The sequence below is a fragment of the Propithecus coquereli genome, unplaced genomic scaffold, assembly GCF_000956105.1.
Source record: "Propithecus coquereli isolate 6110/MARCELLA unplaced genomic scaffold, Pcoq_1.0 Scaffold111, whole genome shotgun sequence".
Taxonomy (NCBI): domain Eukaryota; kingdom Metazoa; phylum Chordata; class Mammalia; order Primates; family Indriidae; genus Propithecus; species Propithecus coquereli.
The window spans coordinates 8153173-8164039 of NW_012135081.1; the positions used below are offsets into that span (position 1 = coordinate 8153173).

Genomic DNA, 10867 nt, shown 5'->3' on the forward strand with positions numbered 1-10867 from the left:
TCCCCCGCTACATACCAGCGATCCCTGCGCGGGCCGCGGTGCTCCGGCGCTCTCTCAGTGGAATGGCTGACCTCGGCCCAGATCCTGAATCAGAGCCGGAGTCGGTGTTCCCACGGGAGATCGGGCTCTTCGCGGACTCTTACTCCGAAAAGAGCCAGTTCTCCTTCTGTGGGCATGTGCTGAGCATCACGCAGAACTTTGGGTCTCACCTCGGGGTGGCGGCGGGTGTGTGGGACGCGGTGAGGAGTGGGCAGCTCCGGGTGAGGGTCCCTTGGGAGGTCCAGCCCCCGACTCCGCCTCTTCCAGATGGAGCCCTCACCGGGACGGTCTTTTTCTCTCTTTTCTCCCATAGGCTCTGAGCCTGTGCAGTTATTTCGAGAGTCAAAATATGGATTTCCGAGGCAAGAAGGTGATCGAACTGGGCGCGGGGACGGGCATCGTGGGCATCTTGGCAGCGCTGCAGGGTGCGTGAGCTGGCTTTGCGGCGGGAGAGAGTGGGGGCGGGTAGGGAGGAGGAGAAACTGTCACTTCGTGAATTCTTGAGAGAGGGGAGTGCTTTAGGCCCAGTGCAGTCCCTTCCTTTTAACAAATTCCTCCTCCCCCTCCCCCGCACCCACTTGGGTGGTTGATTTGAGGGTAGGAAATAAAAATTAGGCAGGTCTTGTAGAAGTTGTTTCTGCCTTTTTGCTTTTTTTGTGATTTCATGGAGAATGCTGTCACGTATATCTCCTTTGCTTTGGACATGATCTTCTGTCAAAACTCATATATAGGGGTACCCTGTAGGGGGAGAGACCTGCGAGTATTTTTTTTTTTTTGAGACAGAGTCTCGCTCCGTTGCCTGGACTAGAGTGCCCTGGCATTATCGTACCTCACAGCAACCTCAAACTCCTGGGCTCAAGCAATTCTCCTGCCTCAGCCTCCTGAGTAGCTGGGACTACAGGCACGCCTGGCTAATTTTTTCTATTTTTAGTTGCCCAGCTATTTTTTTTTTTCTATTTTTAGTAGAGACAGGATCTTGCTCTTGCTCAGGCTGGTCTTGAACTCCTGAGCTTTAAGCAATCCTCCTACCTTGGCCTCCCAGAGTGCTGGGATTACAGGCATGAGAGCCCCCAGGGCCAGCCGACCTGCGAATATTAAACCTCATGAGTGGCCAGGTGCGGTGGCTCATGCTTGTAATCCCAGCACTCTGGGAGGCCAAGGTGGGACGATCACTTGAGGCTAGGAGTTTGAGACCAGCCTGGGCAACACAGACAGACTCCATGTCTACAAAAAATAAAAAATTTAGTGGGGTGTGGTGGCATGTGCCTGTATTCTTGGCTACTCTAGAGGCTGAGATGGGAGGATCACTTGAGCCTGGGAGTTGGAGGTTTCAGTGAGCTATAATCATACCATTGTACTCCAACCTGGGGGACAGAGTGAGACCTTGTCTCTAAAAATAATAAATAAACAAAGAAAGAAACAAACAAATCCCATGAGTGCTTTGTAACCTTATTACGAATATATTTTAGATGCTTTAGGTTTTTATTGCTAGTAGAAACAAGCTTATGAGTTTCTGAAGGTTAGGCTGTGTTTCATGGGAAGTGGGGGTAGGAATTAGACACTGCAGACTTGGGAAAGGAAAAGGTAAGGAAAATTTTGCTTCAGTTTTGTTAAGAACCAAAAACTACAAAGGAAACAGTTCCTTACCTTATAATCTAATGGGAAGATAAAACCCCACATGGAAAGCACTCATTTAAAAACTCTTATGTAGTGGTCTCCCTAGGAATGCAAATTAACATGTCCTTGTTCAAAGGGAAAGAATTAGGTCATATTAAGGGAAGTCTTCCCAGAGGCAGGCATTCATTCTTCTATTCATTCAGCCAACTTGTATTCCAGGTCCCCTATGTGCCAAGAATCATGCTAGTATTGGGATTCAACAATGAATAAGACAGGTTTCCTCTGCCCAAGGAGCTTATGGTCGAGTGGATGAGATAGGGGAAGATGTTATAGTACAAGAACTGTGATGAGGCATGTGTAGAGCCTTTGGGCATGCTCTGTCCATGTCCACATGGACTCCCTCAAGGGGAAGCTCTGTCAGGTGAGAAGGAGGTGAACAGTGTGAACTCAGCAGGCTCAGAAACAAGGAAAAGAGTGTCAACAGCAGTTTTTCCATGAAGGATGGGTGGATGAGAGAAAGGCAGTTATGTTAAAAAAGGGAGAAAAGGCATGTAATATGGAAGGGAACACCTACCTTCACTTGCTCCTAGACTGGCTTCTCTTCCTTTACCCCCTATTCTGCTGCCAGGTCAGAAATCTGCATCTCATCTTGTCCCTGCCTTCTCCCGTCATATCCCAGCTATCAACAGTCCTAGGGGTTATACATTCTTAATACTTCCCCAGTTGTCTTCTCCTCTTTCCACCATCTCTAGTTCAGGCCACTGCCATCTCTTGCCTGGGTTTTCACAAGAGCCTTCAAGCTTTTTCATAGGGATGTTCGGCATGCCCAAACTAGATCTTGTGATCTCCCCCGACTCCAAACCCATTTCTCCCCAAGGCTTCCCTTCGCAGTGAATCAAACCACCATCCACCCAGTGGGAAACCTACATACCACCTTTGACATGTCCCAGTTTCTCATTCCTAAATCCTATTGATTTTACCTCCAAAAATCTCTTGAGTCTTCGTGTTTTTTTTTTTTTTTTGAGACAGACTCTCACTCTGTTGCCCAGGCTAGAGTGCCGTGGAGTCAGCCTAGCTCACAGCAACTTCAAACTCCTGAGTTCAAGCGATCCTTCTGCCTCAGCCTCCCAAGTAGCTAGGACTACAGGCATGTGCCACCATGCCCAGCTAATTTTTTCTATATATTTTTAGTTGTCCAGCGAATTTCTTTCTATTTTTAGTGGAGATGGGGTCTTGCTCTTGCTCAGGCTGGTCTTGAACTCCTGACCTCGAGTGATCCTCCCACCTTGGCCTCCCAGAGTGCTAGGATTACAGGCGTGAGCCACCGCACCTGGCCCAAAATCTCTTGAATCTTCTAATGTTTTTCCCTTTCCACTGATAGCTCCCCAGTCCAAGCCACCACTACTTGCCTGGACTGCTATTTAGTCAAAATAGTCTTCTTGCTTTGACTCCTTGTCCCTGCCTAGACCTCTGCCCTGACCACCCAGCAGTCGGAGTGATCTTTTCAAAATGCAATTGTAATCATGCATCCCCACCCAAATCTTTCAGTGGCTTCTCATTGCTTTCAGGATAGAACCAATACCCTTGGCATGGTCTCCAAGGTCCTGCTTCCCTCTCCAGCCTCTTTCTGTGCCTCCTCCCCTGCTATCTTCCTTGGGCTGCCTATTGTCCTTTGGTCAGTTCCTCAAATCTACTTTTTTTTTTTTTTTAAGAGAGATAGGGACTAGCTTCATCGTCCAGGCTGGTGTGCAGTGATGCAATCATAGCTCACTGCATCCTTGAACTCCTAGGTTCAAACAATCTTCCCATCTCAGCTTCCCATGGTGCTTGAGATTACAGGCGTGAGCCACTGTGCCCAGCCCTCAAACCTACTTGATGTTCCCTTCCTTGGGGTCTTCACACAGGCTGTACTTTCTGTCTGAAACCCGTTTACCACCTAGTTAATGCATATGCATCCTTCATTGCTCAGCTCAAACATCACTGTGAAGGGAAGGCCTCGTTGACACTCCCACCCTCAGGCTAGCTTAGGCCCTCTGCCCCTCCTAGTGGATACACAACTGTGCGAATTGGTGTCATCTTAAATTTGTTATCACTGACCTCAGGTAGGTCCTAAGTGCCACCCAGCTAGCCTATTACACTTCCCTTGTCCACTTATGCTTCCATTCTCCTAAACATCTTACCTTCTTGTTCTTTAAACTTCCAAGTGCTATCTTCACCCTCAGCTGGTGACTTTGTTTCCTATCTCTTCTGATTGCTTCTGTTTTCTCATAAAATGTTCACAGTGTTGTGTTCCTATCACAACATCTACTCACCTAAACACGTCTGTGTCTGTGTGCACCTCCTTCTCACCTGTTACCGTGGATGAATGCACTGCTAGCTAAGGGGAAGCCCTACACTTGTCCCAAGACCCCAAACCTTCCCACCTATTCAAAGACATTTTCCAGCAATCCCTACCCCCACACCCATCTCTCCTGCGTTATCAGTTTTTCCTTCTCTCTGGATCATTCTACATATATGTGGAATATAAATATGCATATAAATGTATTATCCTTTCTCAGAAAAAACCCTTGATCCTACATCTTCCAGCTATCACCCCATTTCTCTGTTCCACATTAAAACAAAATTCAAGAGTTAATACTGTCTCTAGTTCTTCTCTTTTTATTTTTTCCTCAATCCATGCCAATCAGATTTTCAGTCCAGCGTGCCCCGTTCACACCAGTTTCTCTAGTTCAGGTTGTGAGCTTCATTTCTGACTCCATCTTGTTAAACCCAGGAGCCAGTTATCAGCCCACCTTTGCTGACTCTGCATTTGACACTGATACTACCTCCTCCTTGGAACACTTCCTTTGGTTTCCAGGGTACCACACTTCTGGTTTCTGCTTACTTCACTGGCACTCCTTTCCATGCTCTTTTGTCGGGTCTTTTTCATCTTCACAACTGAAAATTTGAGTGCCTCCAGGCTCAGGGGCAGTCTTTTGACCCTTCCTTTTTCTGTGTACGCACACTCCTAAGCAATCCTATCACCTCATGGCTTTAAATGTCCTTTTTATAATGATGACTCTATGACTGTCCCCATTTCTATCTCCAGACTTGTTTACATTACCTGCTGCCTCCTCAGTATCTTCATGTGGTTGTCTGATGGATATCTCAAACTTAACATGTCCAGAAATGGATGTGTGATCTTCCTGCCCAAACCTGCCCCTTCTGCAGCCTTCCTTATCTAAATGAATGGTAATTTGGTCTTCTAGCTGGGAACCATCCTGAGCTGCTCTTTCTTTCCAGTATTTCATATCCAATCTGTTGGCAAATATTGTTGTTCAGAAATATATTCAGGATCCGATTACTTCTTAGCCATTGCTAATTCCCTGGTTCAAACCTCGTCTCTCACCTGGGTCCTTGCAGCCACCTCCTCACTGGTCTCCTTGCATCTGACCTTGCCCTTCTGCAGTCTTTCCCACAGCAGCCCGAGTGCTCGTCTTAAAGCATAAGTCAGTGTATGCCATTCTTCCCTTTAAAATTCTCCCGCAGCTTCCCATATCACTCAGACTAAAAGCCAGATTTCTCACAGTCTTCTTACAAGGTCCCAATTATGCTCTGATCCCTACTGTTATCCCCTTCACTCACTCCGCTCCAGCCACTGGCCCTCCTGCTATTCTTCAGACCTGCCAAACACACTCCTCCCTCAGAGTCTTGCACTTGCTGGTCTGTTGTGTGGTAGACTTTAGCCTGAGCGATCCCTGTGGTTTGTTCTATTGCTTCCTCCAGGTCTTTGCCCAGATGCAGTCAGCTCACGGAAGCTTTTCTTAACCATCCAATTTAAAATTACATTCCCTGCCCCATCCTTCAAGCAATTCTTATCCTCCTTTCTGGCTTGGTACTTCACTATAGCACTTATTACTGTCTGACATATAGTGTATTTTGTTTTATTTTATTTAGTTTGTTGTGTTTCTTACCACTGGACTGTAAGCTCCATGTCAGGGGGAATCTTGTCTGCTTGGTTCACTGCTGTGTTCTCAGCACCTGACATATAGGCACATAATAAATATTAATGAATGAATGAATTCTTAGTACTTGCTGCTTCTCTTTCTGTAATAGTCATCACGACGGTGATTAAATGATTACTTTTGCAGTACCTAATGTGCCTCTGCCTCTAGAATGAAATGCAAGGAAGGCTGTGGTTTTGTCTTCCTCACTACTATATACCCAGCACTTAGTAGGTGTTCAGTATATATATTTATTGCATGAATAAAGCTTTCTGAGTTGCTAATCTGATCATCTTTACACCTGCTTCTGCCCTTAAAACTTACTGCCCTCAAGATCAAACCTGAGACTCCTTAGCATGTCATAATCACTTTCCTCTCATCTCATATCTTGACACTTTTCTCCCCCTTCCAGAACCTGTAAGATCCAGCCTCATTGAATATGCCATGCTTTCTCACTGCCAGGCCTTTGTACTCACTGTTCTTTTCTTGGAAAGGCTTCACCTGACTAACTCCTACTTGTCCTTTAGAGCTCAGCTGAGGTCACGCCTTCTGGGAAGCTTTCCAGACCCCTACAGAGGGCTTGTGTCAGTGGGGGTGGGTGCATAGCCCATCTACAGCTGAGGCCTGCTCAGGCTTCTGCTGACATCTGATTGTTGTGTGTGGGGCAGAGATTGAAGATTAGCTCAGAGAGAATGTTGATGTTGTAGAATGTAGAGTAATGAGAATGGCAGTGAGTGAAAGGATAATTAGGACAACTAAAAACCAGTGTGGGCTTTGGCTGTCAAGACATTGTCCTTTATGCCCTGAGGTTCCTGGACCTTCCAGGTAGAGAAGGTCCCTCTGACTTCCATTTCTCCTCCTTCCTCTCTCTCAGGGGGGGATGTTACCATCACTGACCTGCCTCTGGCCCTAGAACAGATCCAGGGCAACGTCCAGGCCAATGTGCCAGCTGGAGGCCAGGCCCAGGTCCGGGCCTTGTCCTGGGGGATTGACCAGCATGTCTTCCCTGGAGACTATGACCTGGTGCTGGGGGCTGATATCGTGTACCTGGAACCCACCTTCCCACTGCTGCTGGGGACCCTCCAACATCTGTGCGGGCCCCATGGCACCATCTATCTGGCCTCCACGATGAGAGAGGAGCATGGGACAGAGAGCTTCTTTCAGCATTTCCTGCCCCAGCGTTTCCAACTGGAGCTGGTCCAGCGATATGAGGATGAGAATGTCAACATTTATAGGGCCAGGCACAGGGAACCAAGACCTGCTTGACATCACCCCTTCTGTTCTTCTCAACCTTTTGCCCTAATGAAGGAAGTGCCCATCTTCAAAGCCATTCCACAGAGCCACAAACACAAAGACCAGAAAGGATGGATTTCCCTGGTCTCTCTTTTTCCTCTTTCCCTCTTTGTTCCCCCAGATACTCTTGGGCTGGTACAGGGAGATGCCCGCTTACTAGGAATCCTAGAGCCCTGGCAGCACTGGAGTTAGAGCACCAAGGAGGTTCCCAGCTCCTGTTCTCAGAGGAGGAAGATGGGAGAGTATACAGGATTTTTAGGGGTAAGGGAAGTGAGTGGGTTGTGAGAGCAGTGGCTGCGGAGAGAGACTGTCACTGATCACTTGTAGTCCTGGTGCTGTCTGTTTATACAGAATGGACTTTTTAAAAAACCAAATTCTGTGGAATGTTTCTAAAGGACAACAAATAAGCATTAAAAATCTCTTCTGCATCCAAAGAACTCAGTTTTTGCCAGGGACTGAGGAGGAAGAAGCTTCAGACTACCTGTTTCTTGCTTTCAGAAATACAGTCTGGTCTGCCAGGACCATGGTTCTAACTGGGTGAAGTCCTCCCACCCCTGCAACTGGGGATAGGCAGCAGATCTTCCCTTTGGACTGTAGCTTCTTCATCCTTCTTGGAGTTGGAGCCCTGATTACAGAACATCATTTTGTGCAGAAGAACATTGGCCTGAGTACTAGGTTCTTTTCACCTTTGATTTTTCTTTAGACTTCCAAGCTTTATCAGTCCTTCCATCCTAATGTGTTTTGCCTTCACCTCTTTTCTCTTCCCACTGTGGCTTCTCTGGTCGGGGCTCTCTTTACTCACTGCATAGCCACATAGTCACTTCCTCTGGACTCTCTGCGGCCATTCTCTCTGCTTCAAGCTATTCTGCAAACTCTTGTGAGCTTCCGAAATCAGCTCTGAATAGCTTTTACTGCCTATGGAAGAAAAACAAGCTTCTCTGCTTGGTACTTAGTCTATCCCATGTGATCTCAAGTTGTCTTTCTACTTCATTTCCTACTCCTTTCCTACATGAATTGGACCTCTGGCCAAATTATAAAAAGTCTATTCTCTGTTCTCTAAATCCACACTAAAATTTCCTGACTTCTTCCTCCATTCTTTATGATGATTCCCTGCTTGGAAGGGCTACTTCTACCTGTCAAAATCTTCATTATTCTTTGCCTCTTTCCCGAAAAAAGCTTTTCCTGAGCCTCTTGCTTAGATGTAAGTTTTTCTCCCTGAGACTTTTTTTTTTAAGATTGAAAAATTGCTATTTATTTGACAAAAAACTTTTGAATAAAGAAATGGCAATAACTGATAAATACATTAATTCAAAATATTTTCACTAAGCACCAGACAGAATAGTTCACAATCTTTCCACTGAGAACTCCTTTGAAAGAATGTCTATAACTCAATCAGTTTATTTAGGTTTTTAGTCAAGAAATCTAAAGCTGCCCATCAGAGTTTATAATTACCATGAAATGACCAGGTAAACAACCTTGAGGTCATACAACACGAGCTTTTAAAAGCTGTTTGGCCAGGCATGGTGGCAGGCACTTGTAGTCCCAAGTACTTGGGAGCTGAGATAGGAAGATAACTTTGGCCCAGCCCAGGAGTTTGAGGCTACAGTGAGCTATAATGTGATGCCACTTCACTCTAGCCATCTCCCTGAGACTTTTTCACTGTTTTTTCATTTTAGGGGAACTTACTTTGTCTTGCATGGACATAACCCTCATTTTCTCACCATTAGATTACTTTGGAGGATAGGGCTGTGGTTTACTCATCTCTAATCCCCACAGTTCCTGGCACACAGTAGGTGTTCAAAAAATATTTTTCTCACTCAACAAATATTTATTCGGTTTGTTGAAAGGATTCCACCCCTACTTTCCTGTCCAATTTGATATTGGACAAATTCCTGAACCCACCCACCTACCTCACAAGTTTGTCATGAGTCATAAATGGATAATAAATATAAAAGCGCATTGAAAATAAAGAAACATAAAATGTAACCCACATGTCTTGTATTGTTTTTTGACAACTTTATTTCTTGCGTTCCGTTATTTACCTGCGAGGGGTAATTCCCATGTGAAATGCATAGTCTCAATAAACCAAGTAGAGGAAGCAACTGTGTCCCTCTGACCAGCAGGTGGCGCTATCCTCGTTTGGTGTGTTCAGGTGGAGAGTTCTGGTCCTTTCGCCCCGCCGTAGGTCTGTCGTTTCACGGGTGTGCCAGCCGGCGGAAGTGTACTGCGACCAGAAAGATGTCGCTGCTGCGGTCATTGAGCCTCTGCCTGGTCTCGCGGACCAGGAGTTGCCCGGTGAGGTGTCCTGGCCCCGTTATCGACCTGCCTTTCTTGCAGCTCTCCTGTGTTCCTAGAGCATACCCTTCCCCCGATCCCGAGCGACTCCATCCCACTCTTCCCCCGACGGCTTTGTCTCTCGCAGTCCAGCCCCCCTGAGCTGCGTTTTCCACATTTCCCGAGCCCTTAGGTCACTTCACTGCAGACATGCCCACCGCGCCCCAGAGTCCGCTGCTTCCTACTTCTCATCCTTTTTTTCTTAACCCCTCCAGGCGGGGTCCCTTTTGCTTCAGTCGCCTCAGCTACGGCACACATTTCACGCTGGGACCTCGCTGCCTTCCTCGGCCTCCAGCAAGGAACTTCTCATGAAGTTGCGGCGGAAAACAGGCTACTCCTTTGTAAATTGCAAGAAAGCTCTAGAGACTTGTGGCGGGGATCTCAAACAGGTGCGTGCATGGCGGGGGTTGGGGAGTGCAGGGCGGGATGCTAGGGCTCGACCTCAGACTTTTGGGGCAGTCTGCTGAGGAGCATAGAAGTCAGACCCCCTGCCAGTGCCCCATAATGGCAGAGCCCTAGATGGAATTTTGGCTTAAATGACAGCCTCAGCCTTTGCCTTTGTTTTATTTGGAAGCAGTTAAGTCGGGATCCCAAGATTAACAAACACTATTCCATGCAAGACTGTAAATGTTGTTTCCTGCTACCTGGAGCTGAAAGGGTTTGTGTGAGTTTTGGAATCAGACCAACCAGGACTCAAATGGTGGTGCCCTCACACTAACCCTGTGAGCTCGGACATCTTAAGTAATCTCTCAGAGTTGTTTTGTTCTTGACTGTATAGCCATGTGTCGCTTAACCATAGGGTATGTTCTGAGAAAGGGGTCATTAGGCAATTTTGTTCTGCGAACCTCCTAGAGCGCACTTACACAAACCTAGATGGTATGGCCTACTACACACCTAGGCTGCACAGTATAGCCTGTTGCTCCTAGACTACACACCTGTGTAACATGTTACTGTACTGAATACTGTAGGCAATTATAACACAATGGTAAGTCTTTGTGTATCTAAACATAGAAAAGGTACAGTAAAAATACAATATAAAAGATAATTGGTACACCTGTATAGGGCACTTACCATGAATGGAGCCTCCAGGACTAGAAGCTGCTCTGGGTAAGTCAGTGAGTGAGTGGTAAGTGAATGTGAAGGCCTACCTAAGACATTATTGTACATTTTTGTAGACTTTATAAATACCGTACACTTAGGCTACACTAAATTTATATAAAAATTTTTTTTCTTCAACGATAAATCTTAGCTTACTACAACTTTTTTATTTTATAAACTTGTTAAATCTTTTGATTTTTTTTGGACTCTTTTGTGATAACTTTTAGCTGAAAACACAAATAGGCCAGGTACAATGGCTCGTGCTTGTAACCCTGGCACTTTGGGAGGCAGGATGATCACTTGAGGCTGGGAGTTCAAGACCAGCCTGGGCAACGTAGTGAGATTCCCTCCCTACAAAAAGGTTGTTTTTTTTTTTGAGACAGAGCCTCACTGTGTTGCCCGGGCTAGAGTGCCGTGGCATCATCCTAGCTGACAGCAACCTCAAACTCCTGGGCTCAAGCGATCCTCCTGCCTCAGCCTCCCGAGTAGCTGGGACTACAGGC

At 46.4% G+C, this 10867-nt stretch overlaps 2 protein-coding genes across 2 annotated transcripts in view; both read left to right on the forward strand.

The window, feature by feature from the left end:
- The first annotated feature begins 3 nt into the window (after window positions 1–3).
- Window positions 4–7317, forward strand: METTL21B (methyltransferase like 21B). Its single transcript, XM_012652326.1, has 3 exons — window positions 4–239; window positions 353–464; window positions 6514–7317. The coding sequence occupies exons 1-3, from the start codon at window positions 63–65 to the stop codon at window positions 6903–6905; spliced, it is 681 nt and encodes a 226-aa protein (XP_012507780.1). The 5' UTR covers window positions 4–62; the 3' UTR covers window positions 6906–7317.
- Window positions 438–10867, forward strand: part of TSFM (Ts translation elongation factor, mitochondrial) — a 21024-nt gene continuing 10594 nt past the window's right edge. The window contains exons 1-3 of the mRNA XM_012652294.1: window positions 438–464; window positions 9118–9227; window positions 9482–9655. Coding sequence (XP_012507748.1) covers window positions 9171–9227; window positions 9482–9655 — 231 coding nt within the window. The 5' untranslated portion in view covers window positions 438–464; window positions 9118–9170. The remainder of the gene's footprint in view (window positions 465–9117; window positions 9228–9481; window positions 9656–10867) is intronic.

Coding starts and splice junctions, on each gene's coding strand:
- METTL21B (XM_012652326.1), top strand. CDS start 63: ATGGCTGACCTCGGCCCAGATCCTGAATCAGAGCCGGAGTCGGTGTTC. Junction 240..352: donor CGGCGGGTGTGTGGGACGCG/GTGAGGAGTGGG, acceptor TTTCTCCCATAG/GCTCTGAGCCTGTGCAGTTA. Junction 465..6,513: donor CATCTTGGCAGCGCTGCAGG/GTGCGTGAGCTG, acceptor CCTCTCTCTCAG/GGGGGGATGTTACCATCACT.